The 27,685-nt window shown below is 27.5% G+C and overlaps 4 protein-coding genes across 5 annotated transcripts in view; 3 read left to right on the forward strand and 1 right to left on the reverse strand.

Annotated features, from left to right (window-relative positions):
- LOC127291548 (uridine diphosphate glucose pyrophosphatase NUDT14-like) overlaps positions 1–27,624 on the reverse strand; it is a 98,401-nt gene extending 70,777 nt beyond the window's left edge. The window contains exon 1 of one of the 2 annotated variants that reach the window (XM_051320736.1): positions 27,010–27,619. In XM_051320736.1, the coding sequence (XP_051176693.1) occupies positions 27,010–27,452 (443 nt within the window). In that variant the 5' untranslated portion in view covers positions 27,453–27,619. Of the gene's footprint in view, positions 1–27,009 lie in introns of both variants that reach the window. The other variant, XM_051320737.1, reaches the window with a different exon arrangement.
- LOC127291539 (uncharacterized protein DDB_G0284459-like) overlaps positions 1–27,685 on the forward strand; it is a 309,035-nt gene that overhangs the window by 207,632 nt on the left and 73,718 nt on the right. The window lies entirely within an intron of this gene.
- The window catches only part of LOC127291546 (bromodomain and WD repeat-containing DDB_G0285837-like), a 237,677-nt gene that overhangs the window by 166,024 nt on the left and 43,968 nt on the right, over positions 1–27,685 (forward strand). The window lies entirely within an intron of this gene.
- On the forward strand, positions 16,556–17,914 carry LOC127291547 (uncharacterized). Its single transcript, XM_051320735.1, has 2 exons — positions 16,556–17,474; positions 17,742–17,914. Exons 1-2 carry the CDS (start codon positions 16,927–16,929, stop codon positions 17,911–17,913), a joined length of 720 nt encoding a protein of 239 aa, XP_051176692.1. The 5' UTR covers positions 16,556–16,926; the 3' UTR covers position 17,914.

Raw genomic sequence — 27,685 nt, forward strand, 5'->3', positions numbered from 1 at the left:
TAATTGGTCTTCGGACTGTTGGATTAAATCTCAATAAATAAAATAAATAAAAATAAAACAAAATAAAATTGGTTTGGAATTTCAAAGATATGAAACGTTTAAAATGGGAAGGTAATCGTCGTGAAGAAGAAAATAGGATGTATCAAAGTAATCGCAACATTTCACTGCAATACATGCACACATCACACATACCATACAAGGGGACGCATGAATATGCATCACATGTCAATTAACCGAACAGTCATTTAACCAAAATGCAATTAACCAAAGGGCAATTAACCGAATTGTCAAATAACAGAATTTTCATTTAACCGAATCGTCACTTAATCGAATTGGCATTGAACAGTCACTTAACAGAATTTTCAGTTGAGAGAATTAACATTTAACAGAATTGTCGTTAGATCAAACTGACATATTACCGAAATAACACACAACTGAAATGTCAAATAACCGAATTGCCAGACAATAGAATTGTCATTTAACCGAATTGTCATGTAATCGAATAGACCTTTAACCGACACGTCTATTCATCCCCAAGTTAAGTAACAGAATTGTTATTTAACCGACACGTCAATTAACAGAAATTACAATAAACTGTCATGCCATTTAACAGAAATATCATTTAACCGAAACGTCATTTAACTGACAATACAAATCACCGACATGTAATTTAAATGAAACATCATTTAACCGACATGACAATTAACCGATATGTCCAGTAACAAAATTGTAATTTAACAGAAACGTCATTGACCGAAACGCCATTTAACCGTCTAGTCAAGTAAGCGACTCGCCAATTAACAGAATTGTCATTTAACCGACTCGTAAGTTAACACAATCAGCATCTAAACGACACATCAATTAACAGAATATCAATTAACCGACATGTTAAGTAACAGTATTGTAATTTAACAGAAACGACAGTTAACCGAAATGTCATTTAACCAAAATGTCATATTACCGACTCGTCAGTTAACAGAATTGTCATTTATCCGAAAAGTAAATTAACCGAAATGTCAGTTAACCGAATCGTCATTTAACTGAAATGTCAATTAACAGAATTCTCATTTAACCGACACGTTATTTAACAGAATTGTCAAATAATAAAATTGTTTTTTAACCGAAATCTCATTTAACCGACACTATTTTAGTATGTGAGTTAACTTTCTATTGAGTATATAGTTTTGTCGGTGAAGTAAACATAGAGGGCACCGTAATATAAGAAATTGTGCAGATCTCCCTCTAGGTTTACTTTAGAGTTCTAACTTGGCAGCGGTAGCGACCGGACGGAATATGTTCCGGCACTCCAAGCATTTTCAATCGATTTTGTTCTACCTATTATTTTTTTCAAACAAGTTTTAGTTCATCTTAGTCAAGTTCTGTGTAGTAAATACTTATGATTTGTTCTGCTTCTGAAAGCAACTATATAACCTTTTTTATTAAAACGTTCGTTCTACCACGTGCTCTCTGATGTGTTCTTCGAAGTTTGTTCTAATCCTGATCAGTTCTGAGTTTTGTTCTATAAGCGAGTGTGACTTCTACCCTCGCTCATCGTAACCTTTTGTGAAATATCTAAATTTTTTGTGTCATCCTGAGAATCTATTTTATTACTTCATTCTGTTCCGCGTGTACTTTCAAAAATTTTTCTGGTTTTATCTGAGTTTGAGACGACTCACTGTTATTGTGCTGTGACCTCTGCTGTTTACAATGCTTTGTAGATCTATGTAAACATCTTTTGTATATTTGCGGTGTCACCTTGTAGTGTTGTGGTCTTCGACAGTTTAATATCTTAAATGTATACCCCTTGTTCAAGGTTTAATTATATTTAAAGTGTTTGAAACCCGGTGTTGACATTTTCCCGCGCTACAAGTACAATTGATGTTTCTCTCTCAACTTGAGTTTGTCTCTCATTGTTTTGCCCAGAGGGAGCCTGACTACAGTAGTCTTGCTTTAACCAACCATTGTGTTATTTTTTCCGATTGAAACTTAGAAATTGCTATTGAGATCAATTATATATATCAATGTATGGCCTATACGCTTTGAATTCAATTCTCACATGTATTCTTCTCATGGGCGTTTATTATGATTCATGAATAGATTCAACGTATGGCAAAGTCATTTTCCTTGTACTCGACTTGTCCGTTTCCAAGCGAACAATATATTTGATTCAATCTCAATTTCCAATAAGCTGGATTTACTTTGCTGTTGTCTAACCTGTATTACCAACAGTGTAGCATATAGTGTATTCTAGAACTTTTTCGTCTTCTAAGTTTATTGTTCTGACAGTTGGCTAAGCCTCAAGTCATTTAAGAAGAAGAAGAAGAAGAAGAAGAAGAAGAAGAAGAAGAAGAAGAAGAAGAAGAAGAAGAAGGTTTACTTTACTGACAAAACTATATACTCAGTAGAAAGTGAACTCGCATACTTAAATGGTGACGGTTAACTGACATTTCGGTTAAAATACAATTCTGTTAAATGACGTGTCAGTTAAAAGCCATTTCGACTAAATGACATTTCGGTTAAATGACTTTTCGGTTAATTGACATTTTGGTTAAATGACGATTCGGTTAACTGACATTTCGGTTAAATGACAATTCTGTTAATAGACGAGTTGGTAATATGACATTTCGACAGAATCGTAATGAGCGACCTAAAAAACGAAGGAGTAGAAAGATTTATTTAAATTTGCTAAAAAAATTGTTGAAAAATGAATTTTCTCTTAAAAAATAGCAATGTTTATACTTAGTTAATTTATAATTCTTTATAATTTTGCCTGTTACACTTATTATTTTTGTTTCACTTCACAATGCTTTCGTTATAGTGGAAAAAATGTTTTATGAATACTGTTTCAAAAACTTTAAATCTAGAGAGGAAAGTTGCTAAAAGAAAGGTGTCAAAATAGGTTAAAATTGTGCCGCAAAAAATTAATGAGTAAAATAAAACATCGAAAATAATTTAAAATTTTTGTTATCTTAAACGTTATAGAACATAACTTTTTTAACTTTTTTGTTTTAATCTGTATCGAAAAGTGTTAAAGAAAAAAAGTTTATTTTTGGGAGTATTTTAAGAGAAAATTGAAAAAAAAATTTTTTCGAGAAGAATTGAATTATTTAAAAATTTAAAATTTGAATAGTTTTTGAATTTTTGGGCGGATTAGTCTGTCCAACGAACTCAGGCTTCATTTTTACATGTTGAAAGCGTGTACCAAATATCAAAGCGATTCGTTACGATATGTTCAAGTTATCGTGGGGACAAACTGAGTCTACAGACTACACACGACAAACAGACTGACAGGTTTTCAAATCATACTTTTTTGGCATCAAGAGGTCTCAAAACGTACAGATTCACTAAAATTTGAAAAAAGTTAAAATCGACAAAAACGAATACTTTCTCACTTATAATGAGAATTTAAAAAATCTAAAAATAAATGAATTTAAACCAATTCAAAAGTAAATAATCGAAAAAATACGAAATTTTGGTATAAACAGCGCAATATAAACTATTTTAAAATAGAGGATATTTATAATTTAAAGTGGTTTAAACAGAGATAATACATAGTTGCTCATATCTTCTCAAAATAAAGTAATTTTGCCCTGCATTTTACCCATTTTTCATCCTTTTTTGTCCTTTTTTAAAAAAAAGAGGTATAACTTTTTTGTTTTAATCGCTATTAAAAATTGTCAAAGGAAAAAAGTGTTTATTTTTACTCGTATTTTTCGAAAAAAATTGAAAATTTTTTTTTTTAAAAATGCGAATTTTTGAAACTTTTAAAAACTCAAAATTTCAATAATTTTGTTGATTTTTGACGAAATCATCTGGCCAACGAACTCATGCGAGAATTTGGTACACTTAAAGTGTATACCAAATTTGAAGTCGATTCATTAAAATTTGTTCGAGATATCGTCGGACAAAATTTTTCTACAGACAGACATACATACATACATACATGCCCGTGAAGTTAGCACCACAACTTAATCAAAATCAATTTTTTTTTATTCTAAACGTTTGTTGGTCGTTTGATAGTGTTTGATAGTTGATATTTAACGTTTGATAGTAATAATTAGAAAAAATAAACAAAAATCAAATTTTGGTGTGCTATTTTCACACTGCACCCCAAATTAAAAAAAATACTAATTTTTCATTTGTAAACGTTTGTTGGTTGTTTGATAGAGATTGATAGTCAATTCTGAACGTTTGATAGTTGAAATAATAATAAATATAAACATTATCAAAAACATCTATCCATGTCGCATCCCTCCATTTGCACATGCGCAAAACATACTTTCGCGGCATTTTCAAAAAACAGGAACAAATTTTCCTCTTCGATTTTAGAAACAAAATGTAATACTTCAAATTTTTATTCATATATCATACAATTAAATACTCTCCTTTCAAAATTGTCAAATTTTAATTCCAAACGTTTGTACGCAGTTTAATATTGATTAATGGTAGACTAATATCGTTTGATAGTGATTGATAGTTCATTATTTTCGTTTGATAGAGATTTAAAATTAACTAAAATCATTTGATAGTGATTGATAGTTGATTATTTTCGTTTGATAGTGATTTATAATTGACTAAAATTATTTGATAGTGAATAATAATTGGCTGAAATCGTTTGATAGTTAATTATTATTGGCTAATATCGTTTGATAGTGATTGATAGTTGATTATTATAGTTTGATAGTGATAGATAGTTAATTATTATCGTTTGATAGTGATTTATAATTAAATAAAATAGTTTGATAGTGAATAATAATTGGCTGAAATCGTTTGATAGTTAATTATTATTGGCTAATATCGTTTGATAGTGATTGATAGTTGATTATTATAGTTTGATAGTGATTTATAATTGACTAAAATCGTTTGATAGTGAATAATAATTGGCTGAAATCGTTTGATAGTGATTGATAGTTAATTATTATCGTTTGACAGTGATTTATAATTGACTAAAATCATTTGATAGTGAATAATAATTGGCTGAAATCGTTTGATAGTTAATTATTATTGGCTAATATCGTTTGATAGTGATTGATAGTTGATTATTATAGTTTGATAGTGATAGATAGTTAATTATTATCGTTTGATAGTGATTTATAATTAAATAAAATAGTTTGATAGTGAATAATAATTGGCTGAAAGCGTTTGATAGTTAATTATTATTGGCTAATATCGTTTGATAGTGATTTATAATTAAATAAAATAGTTTGATAGTGAATAATAATTGGCTAAAATCGTTTGATAGTTAATTATTATTGGCTAATATCGTTTAATAGTGATTGATAGTTAATTATTATCGTTTGATAGTGATTGATAGTTAATTATTATCTTTGATAGTGATTTATAATTTATAATCATTTGATAGTGAATAATAATTGGCTGAAATCGTTTGATAGTTAATTATTATTGGCTAATATCGTTTGATAGTGATTGATAGTTAATTATTATCGTTTGATAGTGATTAATAATTGACTAAAATCATTTGATAGTGAATAATAATTGGCTGAAATCGTTTGATAGTTAATTATTATTGGCTAATATCGTTTGATAGTGATTGATAGTTAATTATTATCGTTTGATAGTGATTGATAGTTAATTATTATCTTTGATAGTGATTTATAATTGACTAAAATCGTTTGATAGTGAATAATAATTGGCTGAAATCGTTTGATAGTTAATTATTATTGGCTAATATCGTTTGATAGTGATTGTTAGTTAATTATTATCGTTTGATAGTGATTAATAATTGACTAAACTCATTTGATAGTGAATAATAATTGGCTGAAATCGTTTGATAGTTAATTATTATTGGCTAATATCGTTTGATAGTGATTGATAGTTAATTATTATCGTTTGATAGTGATTGATAGTTAATTATTATCTTTGATAGTGATTTATAATTTATAATCATTTGATAGTGAATAATAATTGGCTGAAATCGTTTGATAGTTAATTATTATTGGCTAATATCGTTTGATAGTGATTGATAGTTAATTATTATCGTTTGATAGTGATTAATAATTGACTAAAATCATTTGATAGTGAATAATAATTGGCTGAAATCGTTTGATAGTTAATTATTATTGGCTAATATCGTTTGATAGTGATTGATAGTTAATTATTATCGTTTGATAGTGATTGATAGTTAATTATTATCTTTGATAGTGATTTATAATTGACTAAAATCGTTTGATAGTGAATAATAATTGGCTGAAATCGTTTGATAGTTAATTATTATTGGCTAATATCGTTTGATAGTGATTGTTAGTTAATTATTATCGTTTGATAGTGATTAATAATTGACTAAACTCATTTGATAGTGAATAATAATTGGCTGAAATCGTTTGATAGTTAATTATTATTGGCTAATATCGTTTGATAGTGATTGATAGTTAATTATTATCGTTTGATAGTGATTGATAGTTAATTATTATCTTTGATAGTGATTTATAATTTATAATCATTTGATAGTGAATAATAATTGGCTGAAATCGTTTGATAGTTAATTATTATTGGCTAATATCGTTTGATAGTGATTGATAGTTAATTATTATCGTTTGATAGTGATTAATAATTGACTAAAATCATTTGATAGTGAATAATAATTGGCTGAAATCGTTTGATAGTTAATTATTATTGGCTAATATCGTTTGATAGTGATTGATAGTTGATTATTATAGTTTGATAGTGATAGATAGTTAATTATTATCGTTTGATAGTGATTTATAATTAAATAAAATAGTTTGATAGTGAATAATAATTGGCTGAAATCGTTTGATAGTTAATTATTATTGGCTAATATCGTTTGATAGTGATTGATAGTTGATTATTATAGTTTGATAGTGATTTATAATTGACTAAAATCGTTTGATAGTGAATAATAATTGGCTGAAATCGTTTGATAGTGATTGATAGTTAATTATTATCGTTTGACAGTGATTTATAATTGACTAAAATCATTTGATAGTGAATAATAATTGGCTGAAATCGTTTGATAGTTAATTATTATTGGCTAATATCGTTTGATAGTGATTGATAGTTGATTATTATAGTTTGATAGTGATAGATAGTTAATTATTATCGTTTGATAGTGATTTATAATTAAATAAAATAGTTTGATAGTGAATAATAATTGGCTGAAAGCGTTTGATAGTTAATTATTATTGGCTAATATCGTTTGATAGTGATTTATAATTAAATAAAATAGTTTGATAGTGAATAATAATTGGCTAAAATCGTTTGATAGTTAATTATTATTGGCTAATATCGTTTAATAGTGATTGATAGTTAATTATTATCGTTTGATAGTGATTGATAGTTAATTATTATCTTTGATAGTGATTTATAATTTATAATCATTTGATAGTGAATAATAATTGGCTGAAATCGTTTGATAGTTAATTATTATTGGCTAATATCGTTTGATAGTGATTGATAGTTAATTATTATCGTTTGATAGTGATTAATAATTGACTAAAATCATTTGATAGTGAATAATAATTGGCTGAAATCGTTTGATAGTTAATTATTATTGGCTAATATCGTTTGATAGTGATTGATAGTTAATTATTATCGTTTGATAGTGATTGATAGTTAATTATTATCTTTGATAGTGATTTATAATTGACTAAAATCGTTTGATAGTGAATAATAATTGGCTGAAATCGTTTGATAGTTAATTATTATTGGCTAATATCGTTTGATAGTGATTGTTAGTTAATTATTATCGTTTGATAGTGATTAATAATTGACTAAACTCATTTGATAGTGAATAATAATTGGCTGAAATCGTTTGATAGTTAATTATTATTGGCTAATATCGTTTGATAGTGATTGATAGTTAATTATTATCGTTTGATAGTGATTGATAGTTAATTATTATCTTTGATAGTGATTTATAATTTATAATCATTTGATAGTGAATAATAATTGGCTGAAATCGTTTGATAGTTAATTATTATTGGCTAATATCGTTTGATAGTGATTGATAGTTAATTATTATCGTTTGATAGTGATTAATAATTGACTAAAATCATTTGATAGTGAATAATAATTGGCTGAAATCGTTTGATAGTTAATTATTATTGGCTAATATCGTTTGATAGTGATTGATAGTTAATTATTATCGTTTGATAGTGATTGATAGTTAATTATTATCTTTGATAGTGATTTATAATTTATAATCATTTGATAGTGAATAATAATTGGCTGAAATCGTTTGATTGTTAATTATTATGGGCTAATATCGTTTGATATGCTGATTTATAGTTAATTATTGTCGTTTGATAGTGATTTATAATTGACTAAAATCGTTTGATAGTGAATAATAATTGGCTGAAATCGTTTGATAGTTAATTATTATTGGCTAATATCGTTAGATAGTGATTTATAGTTGATTATTATAGTTTGATAGAGATTGATAGTTAATTATTATCGTTTGATAGTGATTTATAATTAAATAAAATAGTTTGATAGTGAATAATAATTGGCTGAAAGCGTTTGATAGTTAATTATTATTGGCTAATATCGTTTGATATTGATTTATAATTAAATAAAATAGTTTGATAGTGAATAATAATTGGCTAAAATCGTTTGATAGTTAATTATTATTGGCTAATATCGTTTGATAGTGATTGATAGTTAATTATTATAGTTTGATAGTGATTGATAGTTAATTATTATCGTTTGATAGTGATTTATAATGGACTAAAATCATTTGATAGTGAATAATAATTGGCTGAAATCGTTTGATAGTTAATTATTATTGGCTATTATCTTTTGATATTGATTTATAGTTGGCATAAATCGTTTGATAGTGTATGATAGTTTATCAATATCATTTGATGCTGATTGAAAGTTGATTAATATCGTTTGATAGTGATTTATAGTTATCTAAAATGGTTTAATAGTGATTGATAGTTGATTATTATCGTTTGATAGTGATTTACAATTGACTAAAATCGTTTGATAGTGATTGATAGTTGATTATTATCGATTGATAATGATTTATAATTGATTATTATAGTTTGATAGTGATTTACAATTTACTTAAATCGTTTGATAGTGATTAATAATTAATTATGTATTATCGTTTGAATGTGATATGCAATGGACTAGAATCGTTTGATAATGATTGGTAGTTGATTTTTAACGCTTGATAGTGATGTATAATTCACTAGAATAGTTTGATAGTCTTTGATAGTTAAAATTCAAGGTTTGATAGAAATAATTAGTAAAAATATTTCACACACAAAAATTGTGTGTCATTTTCACAAAGCACCCTATTTTCAATAAATTATTGATTTTCCTTTTACATTCGTTTGTTAGTCGTTTGATAGCAATTGATAGTATATTATAAACGTTTAGTAGTCCAAATTAAATTAGATATTAAAGTTATAAAAAAAATCTGTCCGATCACTGCAACCCGACTCTGCGCATGCGCACAAAATAAGTGGCGGACGATTCAAATATCTTCAAATAACATTTATTTATTAGGGTCACTTCAACAACAGCAATAAATACTATACATTATCAAAAAAATTTTAACAAAGAAAAATCGGTAAAAAATAATTATTTTCATTTAAAGTGAGGAGTAAAAACTCAGAGGCCAGACTTTGGTGCAAGTTGAAATATTTTATCAATCATTCGAATATTATATTGTATAGTGGAAGATTTTTTTAGCAAATACCGAATTTATATCGATTAATTTAAAAAATCTATAATTCATTACAATTTGGGTGCTAACTTCATGCCACACCCCAATTTAATTGTTAATTAATTTTTTTATTTATACCGTTTGTTAGTCGTGTGTTAGTTAAGGTTTAGCGTTTGATAGTGAAAATTAAGTAATTAACAATTATTTTCAGTTGAGCACAGGAATATGTTATCGAATGCCAGACTTTGGTGCAAGTTGAAATATTTTATGCATCATTCTGATATAATTTTATCTCAAGAAAGATTTTTATTAGCAAATACCAGTGCTAAAATCAACGTGACGCAATCGGAACGCATAGTTTTAGATCCAATTGGAGAAAGGCCTTTTTTATACATTTTCTACGTTAGAAAAGGACAGTGATACACCCTAATGCATATAATTATGTATACTGTTCTTCCGGTCTTCTGACATTTTGAATAGTCGTTTACATTTCTATAAAAATATTGTTAGTTCATGACGAATAAGTTAGTTCATACGTCACGAAATAACAATATTTGTATAAGAATGTTATGAATTTTCAAAACGTCGGCAAACTGGAAAGACAGCAAATATGCATTAGGGTGTATGTATGTGTCCTTTTCTATCACATGCACCTCATTCGCGAAGCTATTATGCGTTGGCCTTTAAATCGCGAATGGTGATTTTGGCGAGTGGGACAATGGAAACATACCGTCTCTGGGGTGCTACCTTTCATCTCAAATTGAAAGTAAGGGTACGGTCACACTATCTCATACATGCACTGTGTATGCATGAGATAGTGTGACCGTACCCTAAAGAATGTGTATTAAATCGAATTCACAATCTTCAAATGACTAGTTTCACAACTCTCTATTTATACGAATTGTAAATTGAACGAAAAATTATTTTTCGAAAAAACATTTGATCTAAAGGCCAACGCAGAATAGAAACGTAACCGGAATCGCAATCGTAATCGTAAACGGAAGAATGAGTTAGAGAAGGATACACAATATACCTATCCTTCTCTAACTCATTCTTCCGTTTACGTTTGCGATTGCGTTTACGATTACGACGCTATTCTGCTCAGGCCTTAACTTGAAATTGTGCTAATTATGGAGCATTTACACCTAGGGTAAAAATTGTCCAGAATGGAAAATCTATATTGGAGTAAGAGAGACAGACTGTGTATCTGTCTCTCTTACTCCAATGTAGATTTTCCTTTCTGGACAATTTTTACCGAAGGTGTAAATGCTCCATTATATTTTAATCAAATTCCTATTTATTATAATGTGAAATTACCATAATTTCTATATGTCGGAATCACCACTTGACCTAATTTTCAGCTGATCCAATTATCAAATGCTATAATGTAGAAGTAACTGAAATGCCAATTCATAGTTCATAGAATGATAATTTTTATTAAATACAATACTTCATAATTTTTATTATCCGATTAATAACATAATTTAAACAGCATATTTCATATTTTTATTTATCATAAACTAAATACGTTGTAATTATTATTTAGCAGAATTTCATTTATTTCGTTTCACATCTTAACCTAAAGTGAAAATTCAAGAACTTTAATTTAACGTCTACGTTTATGCTAATGTCACAAAAAATTCTATTCTGGAAACTCCTTAACGAAAATGAATAGCTTCGGGAAAGACATTCGCGAACGTGCAACATGAGTTAGAAAAGGACAGAGATATATTCGTATCCTTTTCTATCTCATGCATTTCGTTCGTGAACGACTTTCGCAAATCTATTGTGCATTAACCTTAAAAGCGGAAACGCTATCGAGAGAATGAGTAAGAGAAGGATGGACACATATATCTGTTTTTTTCAGCTCATTCACTTTCAAGAGTCTATTTTGCGTTGGCCTTATGGAGCATTTACACCTTCGGTAAAAATTGTCCAGAACGAAAAATGTACATTAGAGTAAAAGAGACAGATTCACAGCCTGTCTTTCTTACTCTAATATAGATTTTCCATTCTGGACAATTTTTACCGTAGGTGTAAATGCTCCATTATGGCGATGAACTGTGACTGTACCCTTATATTCCGGAGAGTATATTTTTCTCTTGCATGTGGTATAAACCGTTGTTTGCAGTCATTGAATTATTATTTTATCCCACTGGAATGTCTTTTATTAAATAAAAATACATTAATATAAATATATTACGTGGCAGCGTATGTGAATTTGGGAGTTTATAAAGCTACTTATTTGTAGTTTTAAACAATTACAAATTATATTGACTCTTAATGTGCAGCATTTATAGTGATGATTCATAGATTCAAAAAAATTGTATAATATGTGACACTATGTGAATGTGCAAGTTTATAAAGCTACTTAATTGTAGTTTTATACAATTATAATTTTTATTGACTCTTATTGAGCAGAATTTGTATAGTGATTCAACGATTTTAAAGAGAATATTTAATATTTTATATATATTAAATAAACTCTTGTATAAAGTTATATAGTGTTCTGCACTGAATAAATTTCGGATAACTTTCATAAAGTGATGATTTATAAAGGTAAATGTGGGCAATACATATGTGCCTTTTTTCTGGATTTGTCATATACTGAGAAAAATTTTCCGTCGCTTCAAAAGCGTTTAGTATCAAAAGTATAAAAATCACTCAATGTGACTGTTGTGATTTCACATTTAAACAGTCTTAGCAGGTTTTCTCGCAAAATACTTGATAAATTAAGTTAAAATTTTGTAGAGAATTCGAAAATAGTGTAAGTACTCGACGTCATTAAATTGTCTTTAAATGTGCAATTATTCAAAATTAAATTTCCATTAGCACCCAACAGCGTTTTCTTATATCTTCTTTAGCTCACTCTATCCAGTATTTTGCGAGAAAACCTGCAAAGAATATTTCCATGTAGAATCACAGCAATCACACGACCTAAAAGCTTTTGCTTTTACATAAATTATTTTCCTACTTTTAGCAGAAATGTTAAAGATTCAATAAAATATATTTTTCTTAGTGTATAAAAGTACGACTCTGATTAAGTGTGAAGTTCCATGACGATAGAATGTAAAAGTTGCAAAAGAGATTTATATTACTATCATGATGTCGCTTCACTCATATTTATAACTTGCTGCACTTAACATCGTCATGGTACTTCACTTTTTATATTTCACTACAATTTTCACATGTATGTTTTCTATTCTTAGATGCCACCTTCAGCTTTAGTTGACATCAGTAGCGCTGTAAATGCTGTGTGCTTATTTGCAGAAAATTTATCTGATGGCAGCATACCTGTATATTCTGATCAATTTTATGCAAACATTAGCAAAGCATTAAATGGAAAATGGACTGCACACAACGTCTACATAAATTTTAAAAATAATAGAAGAGAACTTCGAACAAAAGTATTTCAAAAATTAGGAATAAAAGAAAAAGTAACCGACGATGTAGCAAATGTTGAAAAAGAAATAACAAACAGTGATGATTCATCGACTGAAAATGAAACTTCTGATGGTGAAGGTTCAAAATATGAAATTCCAATTATTTCTAATTTTTCTAAAGGAAATATTTTCGATTTAAAAATTGAAAGTGAATCATGGGAAAAAATAAAACCTGTTATTCGTGAATACGGTAACAGAGAATATATAACATTAAAACCTGGCGAATGGACCGACGTTATTGCTGATACGTTTTTAATGCAATACAGATTACCTTGCGCTTTTTCTTTCAAGTTTTGCAAAGTATCAAATAAAATTGATCGTCCTTTTTTATACATTTACGCAAAGTGTAAGAGTAGTAAGTGTGGAAATGAATTAAAAGCATTGTGCAACGAAGAACCAATTGCTGGTGCGGATGTGTGGTTACAGGTAAAATGTACTGATACCAGATTACATAATCATGAAGTTGTTCAAAGACAACTTCGCAACAAGAAACGTCGGGATGTAGGAGAAAAAGTTTTGAGAGAAGGAGCAGCAAATTGTAGAAGAAATATGGCAAGAGGAACGGTTGAATTAGGAGATTTAAATGCTCCTACTTTGCCCACAAATGACGTTTTGAGAAAACTTCTACAAGAATGTAGGGATAAAGAACTTGGAATCAATGTTAAAGATGGGAATAACCCAGTGGAGATTTTAACAAAATTAAAATATAGTCCTCCTTATGCTGGTTCCATTAACTTTGTGGGTGCTGATCCTTTCCAGTTACAATACTTGTTGCCGGAGCAAATATTTTTAACGAAAGAGTACTTTCGTTTTACGAAAAACGAGTCTTTTGTTTGCTTAGATAGCACATCAAGTTTAGTGACTCCAGTAACTTCCGTAAAAGATGTAAAAGCGCCGGCTATTTTTCTATTTGAAATAGTTATCAATTTTAACAAAACTACTGTTTCCGTAGGACAAATGTTGTCTGCAGGTTTGGATACTAACACAATTTTATTTTGGCTTAATTCTTGGTTAATAAAAGTTGGCATTGTACCGAAACAGGCTGTCTGCGATTATTCGTACGCATTGTTAGGAGCCATGTGTCTGTCTTTTAATCGTCTGAGTATAAATGATTATTGCAGAACATGCTTCTTAGCATTAACTGAATCTAAAACTAAGATTCGTCCTGCAACTACATTTATAAGAGTAGATGTAGCACATCTTATTGCCATATTTTGTAGACTTAAATGTTTCAATGTTAACAACGTAGCAGTTAAAGATTTTTTTTTACGCTGCATTGCTTTAATGATATCGTGTACAACTTTTGAAACATTCGAAAAAATTTTACTTTTGACTCTGATCGTATCATCACACAAATACGACGGCGAAATAGTAGATTCATTACAACCTTCTGCGGCTGAATCAGCTAGACTAGAGTTATTAGATTACATGGCAAAGGAAAAGCATAACGCGATGCAATTAATACCTGACGAGCATAGTATTCAATTCAAAAATATCTCCAAAAAAATGGAATCAAGTGGGCTAAATATAAATTTTGAAGACTCCTTAAACGAAGAAGTTGTTGATGATATCAACATTTTACAATGGATAAACCGATTAAAACTTGAAGCCGAAAAAGATAAAAATACTGTACACTCGAGAGTAAATGCATATTATATGCCACAATTTTTTGAGCACTTACTTCTAAAATCTAAAGAATTTGTATTGTGGACTGGTGTGATGATTACTTATTTTCAAACGCAATGTATAAGAGCAACGAGTTGTTATGTAGAAGGAAATTTCGGAGAGTTAAAAAACAATATAATTGAAGGTATTCTTGCAAGATTCCGAGCTGACAAATTCTACAGAATCCATTTTAAAGCACTAAAAGGTCAAACCTTAATAGCGACAACTGCCATTACTAAAGCCTTTGTTTCCCAAATGGAGGAATCTCAGCAAACATCTATAATTGTTGAAGAAAAATCAGATATTAATGTTAATAATCTGGAAAGCGAAGTAGACTCTGAAATTTTTGCTAACGAAAGTCAAATACCTGCTCACAGTACTGCATTAGAAATTAAAGTAAACAGCTCAAAAGGATTCGATACTCCAACAAATGACCTTCTTTTCTCTGAAAACTGGAGAAATCAGGGAGAAGATGTTTCAAAGGAAGAAATAAAAGAAAATGTTTATTTCCAGCAACCAGAAAGAAAAATTCAAGTTTTACATGGTAGACAAGATGTAGCTCCTTTGATAAAAGAAAATATGACTTCGATACAACTTTTAGAAAATGGAAACAATTTTACAAAACCCATAAACATTAATAATCAGAAATACATCATTACAAACACGTGTCCTTTTGATGCAACCGTTCAAATCTTAGCAGTGGGTGCCAAAGATTTACCAGAGTATTTTCACCACATTCAGAAGTCAAAAAATTCAACATGCAAGTTTATTTTAGAATTTATCAAAAGTGGCACAGAAAATTCTATTTACGTTCAACGATGTGCAATTTTAAAGAACTTTATTGATCCTACAAGATCATCAACTAAAATAATGAAACTTGACGCAAAATCGCTAAATAATGAACATGAAGTAAGTTGTTTTTCTAATGTATTAGATATGTGGACTTTTCTTATGCAAAATGAACCAAGTGTTTTTCGAATTTCAAAATGTTCATGTAATCACAAGAAAATCGATGAGATTCCTTATTTACGGATTAACCATAAAAATATATTGAAAAACAGTTTTAAAGCACTTCCACAGAGTTTAATATTTGAAGACACTAACATTCAAAAATGTTCAAATAAAAACTGCAGCCTTTTGCATTCAGTAGAGTTGCAATACAATGCTCACATCATAATTGAGGCCGATGTCAGAGAAGCTATTGATTTAACGAAATCACTTACTTGTAGAGTTGACGATATTTCAGTTTACCTAACATTGGAAGGCAACAGTTACAGGTATGATAATTATAAATTTTGTTCTTTTATGATTATAGTTTGTTATACTTTGGTATATGTTACTAGATTTTTTTGTATATTCAAAAAGTTATTATTCAATCAACTAAAATGAAAATTGTTATTAATTTTTACAATATCTTGTTCAGATAATATTATTTACAATGCGCAAATTTTACTATATATAAAAAATTTTTACAGGTTAACTGGCATTATAATTTACCAACCAAACCATTACGTAGCTTTGTGTAGGAGACTTGATGGTAGGTGGGAAAAACATAATGACTCGGAAACAGAGATCCAACCCTTTACGAAAAAGGATTACCAAGAGCAATACACTCCATCAGCTTTCGTGTATATTAGAGAAGAAAGAATAACAGAAGATTATGAAAAATCAACTCCACTGGAAAATATTCTTTCAACACAAGTACATATAAATGAATCAGAAAAAGATACTTCAATTGCTGCAGATCAAAGTACTGTTAATTTTGATCATCCGTACTCAATTTTAAAAGAGAATGAAAATTGGCGAAACAAATTTGAAAAGGAAAATAGTTTAATAAATAAAACTATTTGCATTTCTTCACCAGATGATGATAAACAAACAGTCAAAAAACGCAAAAGAAACAATGAAATAAAACAGAGAAAACCATCTAAATACTTTAAAGAATGTCCAGATATACATATTCGACAAGCTGACATAGCTTTAAATAATAAACAAAAAACATCGATTAAAAACATTGATAAAAAATTTTTACAAAATGGAAGCAAATTTCCCAAGCCACTGGAAATCAAAAACCAAAAATACATCATCACTAATACTTCTACCTTTGATACGATTGTTCAAATATTAACAATAGGTTCAGCAGAGTCGCCAATATACTTTCAACATATGGAAATCTCTGAAAATTTGACTTGTAAATTCATTTTGTCATTTCTTAACTCTGAAAAAGTGAATGACATTATATACATTAAAAGATGCTCCATTTTAAAAGAATTTATTGACCCGGATAGTCTGAAAACCGAACGTATTAGAATAGGTGTAAAATCGCAAAATGTGTTACATTCGGTGAGTTGTCATTCAAATATTTTAAATATGTGGAATTTTCTCATGACAAATGAACCAAGTGTTTTCAGAATTTCGAAATGTTTATGTAATTACCAAAAAGTCGAAAACATTCCTCATTTACGCATTAATAAAAAAAATATATTAAAACACGGTTACAAAACATTACAAAAAAATATAATATATGAAGGAATTTCTACTAGCAAATGTGAAAATGAAAAATGTGATCTTCTTTCTTTGTCAGTACAAATAAAATACAATAAGCACATTATCATTGACACTGAGATCAATAAAGCTGAAGATGAAGAGAAATTGCTTACTTGTAAAGTTCATGATTTTCCAGTCTACTTAACTTTACTCGAAGAAACCTACAGGTATGCTATAGTCATAAAATTATTCTATTATAATTCACTAAAATAATAATCCAAAAAATCATTGAAGCATATAAAAATTCATAAGTTTACATAATTTTACTAAAAAATTGTACAATTTTATTTTAAATTACTACATGTCATATATTAACAATTAATACCTAGTAATAATTTCTCTTTTTCATAAAATTAATCAAATAATTTATACAGAATAATATTTTTAAATATAATAGGATTGAATTAATGTAATTAAAATACTTTTATTTACAGACTAACTGGAATAATACATCGCAATTTAGAAAATCAACATATAGCTTTATGTCGAAGATTAAACGGAAATTGGGCGAGATATAACAACTTCGAAAAAAAAATTCATCCATTTACTGCAAAGGATTATAATACAGGATATACAACATCAGCAGCAGTATACATTAGAGTATAGAAAAGTTTGATCATATTTTATTTGAAAAGAAAGTGAAAACATTATCTTTGTCTTATATATTTTATGTAATACTTAGGTACATATTGATGAACAAAAAGAAAAAAGTTCAAATATGTACTGGGAAATTTTATAAAAGAATTATTTTTATAACATAAATATTAGGTATATAAAAAAATATATACATTGTTGAAACTGAATAATAATTTATAAATATTATCTGTATTTTTTCAAAACATTTGTATTGCGATACTTGCAATTAAATTGTATGAACTAATGAAATGTCTCTTCATTCAATTATAATCGGAAAACAAATTTTAATTTGTATCAAATCATGATCTATTACTAAAACTTTAAATTATTTTTTCAAACAATTATTAATAATTAATAAATAATTCATAAAATAATTCAATTGTTAAAATGAAATAGCTTATTTTTATTTCAATTTAGACTTGTTATTAATTAAAGATTTTTTAAATTAATCGCTATAAATAAATAAATGTTAGTTGAAGATATTTGAATTGTCCGCCACTTATTTTGTGCGCATGCGCAGAGTAGGGTTGCAGTGGTCGAACAGATGTATTTTATAACTTTAAAGGTATGCTCTCACCTTTTGCTTGCATGCACGCATGCAGAAGTTGTCATGGCAACGTGGAGGAGTAAGTGAGAGGAAATATTCAAATTTGCATTTATTATCTCTATTACTCTTATACGTTGCCATGACAACTTCTGCATGCGTGCATGCAAGCAAAAGGTGAGAGCGTACCTTAATATCTAATTTAATTTGGACTATCAAACATTTAAAATATACTATCAATTGCTATCAATCGTCTAACAAACGAATGTAAAAGGAAAATCAATAATTTATTGAAAATAGGGTGCTTTGTGAAAATGACACACAATTCTTGTGTGTGAAATATTTTTACTAATTATTTCCATCAAACCTTGAATTTTAACTATCAAAGACTATCAAACTATTCTAGTGAATTATACATCACTATCAAGCGTTAAAAATCAACTATCAATCATTATCAAACGATTCTAGTCCATTGTATATCACATTCAAACGATAATAATTTACTATTAATCACTAACAAACGATTTAAGTAAATTGTAAATCACTATCAAACTATAATAATCAATTATAAATCATTATCAATCAATAATAATCAACTATCAATCACTATCAAAAGATTTTAGACAATTGTAAATCACTATCAAACGATTATAATCAACTATCAATCACTATTAAACCATTTTAAATAACTATAAATCATTATCAAACGATATTAATCAACTTTCAATCAGCATCAAATGATATTGATAAACTATCATACACTATCAAACGATTTATGCCAACTGTAAATCACTATATCAAACGATATTAGCCAATAATAATTAACTATCAAACGATTTCAGCCAATTATTAGTCACTATCAAATGATTTTAGTCAATTATAAATCACTGTCAAACGATAATAATTAACTATCAATCACTATCAAACGATTTCAGCCAATTATTATTCACTATCAAACGATTTAAGTCAATTATAAATCACTATCAAACTATAATAATCAACTATCAATCACTATCAAACGATATTAGCCAATAATAATTAACTATCAAACGATTTCAGCCAATTATTATTCACTATCGAATGATTTTAGTCAATTATGAATCACTATCAAACGATAATAATTAACTATCAATCACTATCAAACGATATTAGCCAATAATAATTAACTATCAAACGATTTCTGCCAATTATTATTCACTATCAAATGATTTCAGCCAATTATTACTCACTATCAAATGATTATAAATTATAAATCACTATCAAAGATAATAATTAACTATCAATCACTATCAAACTATAATAATCAACTATCAATCACTATCAAACGATATTAGCCAATAATAATTAACTATCAAACCATTTCAGCCAATTATTATTCACTATCAAATGATTTTAGTCAATTATGAATCACTATCAAACGACAATAATTAACTATAAATCACTATCAAACGATATTAGCCAATAATAATTAACTATCAAACGATTTCAGTCAATTATTATTCACTATCAAACGATTTTAGTCAATTATAAATCACTATCAAACGACAATAATTAACTATAAATCACTATATCAAACGATATTAGCCTATAATAATTAACAATCAAACGATTTCAGCCAATTATTATTCACTATCAAATGATTATAAATTATAAATCACTATCAAAGATAATAATTGACTATCAATCACTATCAAACTATAATAATCAACTATCAATCACTATCAAACGATATTAGCCAATAATAATTAACTATCAAACGATTTCAGCCAATTATTATTCACTATCAAACTATATTAGTCAATTATAAATCACTATCAAACGACAATAATTAACTATAAATCACTATCAAACGATATTAGCCAATAATAATTAACTATCAAACGATTTCAGCCAATTATTATTCACTATCAAATGATTATAAATTATAAATCACTATCAAAGATAATAATTAACTATCAATCTCTATCAAACTATAATAATCAACTATCAATCACTATCAAACGATATTAGCCAATAATAATTAACTATCAAACGATTTCAGCCAATTATTATTCACTATCAAACTATATTAGTCAATTATAAATCACTATCAAACGACAATAATTAACTATAAATCACTATATCAAACGATATTAGCCCATAATAATTAACAATCAAACGATTTCAGCCAATTATTATTCACTATCAAACGATTTTAGTCAATTATAAATCACTATCAAACGACAATAATTAACTATAAATCACTATATCAAACGATATTAGCCCATAATAATTAACAATCAAACGATTTCAGCCAATTATTATTCACTATCAAACGATTTTAGTCAATTATAAATCACTATCAAACTATAATAATCAACTATCAATCACTATCAAACGATATTATCCAATAATAATTAACTATCAAACGATTTCAGCCAATTATTATTCACTATCAAATGATTTTAGTCAATTATAAATCACTATCAAACGAAAATAATCAACTATCAATCACTATCAAATGATTTTAGTCAATTTTAAATCTCTATCAAACGAAAATAATGAACTATCAATCACTATCAAATGATATTAGTCTACCATTAATCAATATTAAACTGCGTACAAACGTTTGGAATTAAAATTTGACAATTTTGAAAGGAGAGTATTTAATTGTATGATATATGAATAAAAATTTGAAGTATTACATTTTGTTTCTAAAATCGAAGAGGAAAATTTGTTCCTGTTTTTTGAAAATGCCGCGAAAGTATGTTTTGCGCATGTGCAAATGGAGGGATGCGACATGGATAGATGTTTTTGATAATGTTTATATTTATTATTATATCAACTATCAAACGTTCAGAATTGACTATCAATCTCTATCAAACAACCAACAAACGTTTACAAATGAAAAATTAGTATTTTTTTGAATTTGGGGTGCAGTGTGAAAATAGCACACCAAAATTTGATTTTTGTTTATTTTTTCTAATTATTACTATCAAACGTTAAATATCAACTATCAAACACTATCAAACGACCAACAAACGTTTAAAATAAAAAAAAATTGATTTTGAATGAGTTGTGGTGCTAACTTCACGGGCATCATACATACATACATACATACATACATACATACATACATACATACATACATACAGACAAACATTTTTTTAAGACCCATTTTTTCGGCATCAGAAAGTCTAAAAACGTCGAGATTCACTGGAATTAGAGAATGATCAAAATCATCCAAATGTATAATCACTTAAACGCTAAAATGATCTTACCAGTGTTTTCTTTAATGTTCCAAAGGAATCCAATTGTAAATGCAAGTATAACTTATTTAATTTTAATAATTTACGAGTATAAACAATTGCGATTTCTGCTAGTTGACGTGCAGACGACATTGCGCACGCAGCATTCTCCTGTGACCAACTGACGTGATTCGTGGACTAAATTTGCTACGTGAGAATGCTGCGTGCGCAATGTCTTCTGCACGTCAACTAGCAGAAATCGCAATTGTTTATACTCGTAAATTATTAAAATTAAATAATTTATACTTGCATTTACAATTGGATTCCTTTGGAACATTAAAGAAAACACTGGTAAGATCATTTTAGCGTTTAAGTGATTAAATTTTAGATTGTCGCTTGAAATTTATTCAATTATTATTTAATAATTTTTTTAGTTGTAAAATTATAAAAAATTGTTCTGAAAGAGATTTATTCCTCTCATTTTCCTTGACATTTTAAGAAAAAGTAGACCTCAATCCGATTATTAGAACGGAAAATACAGCAGTTTAAAATTTTTTGTTATTATTGCAAATCTCGTAAACTAACAAATATTTTAAGCTGCAATTTACGTTGAAGATTAGTCTTACTATATATAACAAAATTCCAACAATCGGTTAACCTACTCCGAAAAAGTCAAAATCTCGCCTGGAATCGTACATTAAATATAATAAAATAATTGATTACTTGATTATTATCAAAATAATATTTCATAAAAGTTTTAAAACGTGTCTTTTTTGTCAATTCTAAACCAAAAAGTACCCTTAAGTATATCAAAAACCGAAGTGATCGATTTTTAAATATTCTTGTTAATCCATTCTCTGACAAGTAAAGAATTCTTTCCCTGTTATGCGAAAGTGGTATCTTTTGTAGTAAAAATACTATTTACATTTTTTTTGTACTATTCATAGATTTTCTAACGTTTATTTTATAAATATAACTTTTTCTCCTTATCATTCATTTTTTTTGTATTATTTTCAGAAATACATAATGCAAATAATGTTTGCATCTTATTATAACTGCAAAAAAAACTTTCGCAAAATAGGGGAAAAATTCCTTATTTATTAGAGAATGGATTAAAAAAAATCAAAAATTTTAGATGCTTCCCTAGTAGTTTATGTTAATTTTTATTTCAAATTTGAAATATTGAAGAAAAATCGAACAAAACTTCCACCCCTTACTAGTTACTTTATACAATTTTTTTTAAATGAGCTAATACTTTTGGGATTCAGGTTTAGGAAATGTACCTCCTATAGATAAGTATATGATCAGGGTTGCTACGGTACTGGAAAACCTGGAAAACCTGGAATTGTCAGGGAATTTTATAAAATTTTGTTTCGAAAATTAATTTTTCGTATTTGAATCGCGCAAATTTTAAATAACCAAGTTCACAATACTACCATTCTTTTCTATTAATATTATTCGGTTTTCAATTTAGTGCTCAAAGTTGAAGCAAAAATGGTGCTTCTTTTCGTAATACTGGAACTGATTAAGTATATGACAAAGTGATATTCAATTTTGTATTTAGATTTTTAAGTTCAGACCTATTCTATGCTGGTTCCAAAGACTCTAAATAAAATAAAACTTTTGAATGTAATTCATTTGCCTCATCTCCAATTTAAAAAACCTCCAATATAGTTATTTATGATACAAGTGCGTAAAGTGAGTGATTATACGAGTGTGACGTTTCACACGAGTATAATCAGATTTACGCACGTATATCATACAACATTTTTTGTAACACCCACCTCTAAAGTTAAGTACCTATTATGAACAATTCCAACTCTCTATTAGAATAATTTCGATTGTATAGAATTCAATAAATCAATCGAAGATCAGGAAAAATATCATTAAGCAGTAGTGTATAAATTAAAAGTAAAGTTCTTTCTTTAATTTTGTGGTTTTGTATGGTCTAAAACAATCCTTATATTATGTGAGAAAAATTTCGGTGCGTAAAGTGAATCACTTTACACACCCTAGTAGAAATTTGTCCTAGCTATAATAAAAGAACTGGCTAGTCGTGCTTGAATTTGTCTAGTTACTTTACTAGCCAGCTCGCTAAAAACTCGAATGTCATGTCACGCTTTTTTCATCAAGTTATTATCCAGCACAACTTGATAATTATTTATCAATAGGACTTTTGAAAACTAGTCAAATTAATTCTTTTAAATATTTCGAAATTCATTTAATAATAAGATTTAAAGTAGTAAACACGTTTATTTTATGTAATTAAAAAAAAATTCCAATTATCAACAAAAATTATTATATGAAAATATAATGCACTGAATTTATTTATTTTACGATTAAATTATTTTTATGGTTTAATAGATACATTGTCTTTGCTATAAACTAATTGAATTAACATTTTCAAACCATTTATAGAATTTATTCACAAAAAAGCTTAAGTGTCCCAGGCTACCCGAATCTCCCCTAAGCTAAAACTTTAATATAAAAATTTTATATTTGGTCAGGGAATTTTAAGAAAAATGGGCTGGAAAACCTGGAAATGTCAGGGAATTTTGAAATTACGAAACCGTAGGAACCCTGATGATAAAATATTTTTTCAATAGAAATATAAAAGGAAATTTTAATTTATAAGATGACCAATGCTACTCTCAATTGAATCTCATTACACATTGATTGTATAATGACTATAGTTTTAAAAAATATTGTTAAATGTTATTAAAACCTGCTACAATCTTTCAATAACAGTTTTTAATCAATCAGTTAATTTAAATTCTTTTATAACCTTAAAATAATTTTTTGATTAATCTGTAAATTTAAATGTCTTAAAAGAGCTAAAAAGATAATTTTTTTTTTTAAATTGTAGGTCTCACTGGCGGACAAATAATGAGAGTACTTTGAGCCATATTAATAAAGATTAACTATTTTTTTGGCTTTATAACATTTTTTTAAAATCGTTTTTTACCAATAATTTAAAAAAATGTTAGAACACCTATGGATATTTTTCTTTAATTCTGTAGAGATTTTTAAAATTCATCTTTTCAGCTATTATCGAATATCCTACTGTTATTTTATCCAGAGTTATTAACATTTTAAAATTGAAAGACCTGACTTTTTTGCATTATTTATTTAAAATTATTTATAAATGTATAACTTTTTATTATTGATTTTAAAAATAAAAATAAATTTACAAAAGATTTATATTTTTTTAATAATGTTTTGACAACAGGAGTGAATTTATGACATGTCAAACATAACGTTTCTTATGTAAATGAGAGTTAAGATTTAAAATTTAGTTTTAAGTTAATTTAAGATAATTTTGTTAAAAATCTTTATTTATATGGGAAATTTAAAAGGCCGAAAGGCCATACACGTGAAACCAAATATAAATATATATATATATATATATATATATATATATATATATATAAATATATATATATATATATATATATATATATATATGCCAAAGTGTAAGTCCATCTGCAATTGCATCTTCGATTCTTTTGAGATTTTTATTTCTTATAGTACTAATTGAGACTAGCTTCCATGAATTTTTTCAAATTTTTTAAGCAAGCCGTTTTCAATTATGGAATTTTGAAAATTGGAGAATTTTCAAGACTTTTAATTTTTGAATGCTCATAACTTCCTTAAAAATGCATTAATTTTGAAAGTCATTTTTGCAAAATGTGTGTTTTTAAACGTACTTTTCAAAAAAAAAAAAAAAATCGAAATTTTTTTAAAATAATATAACCATTAAATTTTTGAGTTTTAATGATAAAAAGTCATTTTTCTCATTTGACGTAGTGATCGATTTTTTTCAAAATTTTTTAAAAAAAACTACTTCTTTTTACGAAACTTTTAAGCATAGCCCGATATTGGGCAAACGATTTTTACAATATTTTTGGAATTTATCAAAAAATTTTGAATTTTTTAAAAATATTTTTGGTTTTTTTTATACTACGTACTTTTATGTATTTTGATGCACTGATTACGAAAATCATAGTGACAATACCCAAAAATTTGATTTTTATGGTGCAAAGCATAAAAAAGTCCCAAAATTTATGGTTTTTTTCGTTTATTGGGTAAAATATGCAAAATTAAAAAAAAATGTTCTACCAAAAGTTATAGATCTTATTAAAATACATTTTTTATATCTGATGCATTTTTTTTAATTTTGCATATTTTACCTAATAAACGAAAAAAACCAAAAATTTTAGGACTTTTTTATGGTTTTCACCATAAAAATCAAATTTTTGGGTATTGTCACTATGATTTTCGTAATCAGTGCATCAAAATACATAAAAGTACGTAGAAAAAAAAAACCAAAAATATTTTTAAAAAATTCAAAATTTTTTGATAAATTCCAAAAATATTGTAAAAATCGTTTGCCCAATATCGGGCTATGCTTAAAAGTTTCGTAAAAAGTAGTTTTTTTTAAAAAATTTTGAAAAAAATCGATCACTACGTCAAATGAGAAAAATGACTTTTTATCATTAAAACTCAAAAATTTAATGGTTATATTATTTTTAAAAAATTTCGATTTTTTTTTTTTTGAAAAGTACGTTTAAAAACACACATTTTGCAAAAATGACTTTCAAAATTAATGCATTTTTAAGGAAGTTATGAGCATTCAAAAATTAAAAGTCTTGAAAATTCTCCAATTTTCAAAATTCCATAATTGAAAACGGCTTGCTTAAAAAATTTGAAAAAATTCATGGAAGCTAGTCTCAATTAGTACTATAAGAAATAAAAATCTCAAAAGAATCGAAGATGCAATTGCAGATGGACTTACACTTTGGCGTGGAATACATCATATACATATATTAGTTTCTTAAGGGACTGATCATTATACCGATTACAATTAAAATTAACAGTAAATTTTTTGTAATTTTAAACTTTTTAGAGAAATTTTTGGAGGTCCAGAATACTGGATAATTGAACCTTCCAAATATATTATTTCCATATCAATATTATAAAAAATTTTTTTTTACACAATTCATGGCTTTCTTAATATAATAGAACTGTATGGTGAAAGTCAGAGCGGTCTTAGGACCCTTTCACAACAAAATGTGATAAATAATCACTAGGGATCCAGAAAATGACAGGAACATATAAACATTTTTAGTCAGAAATAGTCAACAGTATCAAAAAAATGTCAAGTCAGAGTAATCACAAAACGTCACATTGTGACTTTTTCTAGATGATAACTAATTTTATTTATAGTGGGGCTTTGCGACCATAAGAGGTTAATAAGTAAACATTTTTGTATAATTTTTTCAAATTGAAACAAACCTGTAACAATTAACTTTCTCGAAAAGTGAAACTGGAGCATCATATCCGCATTCTTCGAGAACTTCTTCCCTTGCAATTTCGACAATTGACTTATTTTTATCGATTATTCCAGCACAAAGTTCCAGAGAAACACCAAGTTTCGCTGGATATTTTTTGACGTCAACAACGCCAAATTGCTCAGGAACAGAGGCAAAGTAACAAGGAGGACGAAATTGTTTTACGCAAACAAGTTTCATTCGACTAATATTGAAAATGACAATACAAACGCCGTCGTGAACTCTCATTAAGTCCCAATATTTCTGTCGACCGTCTTGAGTATAATTCATTCTCAGTGGTCTAATGTAGGGAGAATCTGGAGGCATTGACATTACATATACTCTTTCTAAATCTAGCATTCTTTTTCGAATACTTGAGCTACTTTCTTCTATTGTTAATTCGCTCATTTCTTTCTGCAACTTTAAAAGTTTCTAGACACTGAAAATTAAAATACAAGAACTCAAACTGATTATTAATATTTCCAGTGAAAAGTGAGGTTAATATTTTATTTTGGTTAGGTCAACGAACAATTAGATCGTAAAACGTAAATCGTAAAGACCACAGCACAATAATATCATGAACAACGAGAAGCAGGGTTGCGCAGTTACGCGTAACTAGTGTTCTAAAGACGGTAACATAC

The sequence above is a fragment of the Leptopilina boulardi genome, unplaced genomic scaffold (genome assembly GCF_019393585.1).
Source record: "Leptopilina boulardi isolate dan_hultmark-lab unplaced genomic scaffold, ZJU_Lbou_2.1 LbouV2_140, whole genome shotgun sequence".
NCBI classification, from domain to species: Eukaryota; Metazoa; Arthropoda; class Insecta; order Hymenoptera; family Figitidae; genus Leptopilina; species Leptopilina boulardi.

Bases quoted from the DNA above. Each gene is read 5' to 3' on its own strand.
- LOC127291547 (XM_051320735.1), top strand. From the start codon at position 16,927: ATGGAAATCTCTGAAAATTTGACTTGTAAATTCATTTTGTCATTTCTT. The intron at 17,475-17,741 runs GTATGCTATAGT...TTTTATTTACAG, and splicing joins TTACTCGAAGAAACCTACAG to ACTAACTGGAATAATACATC.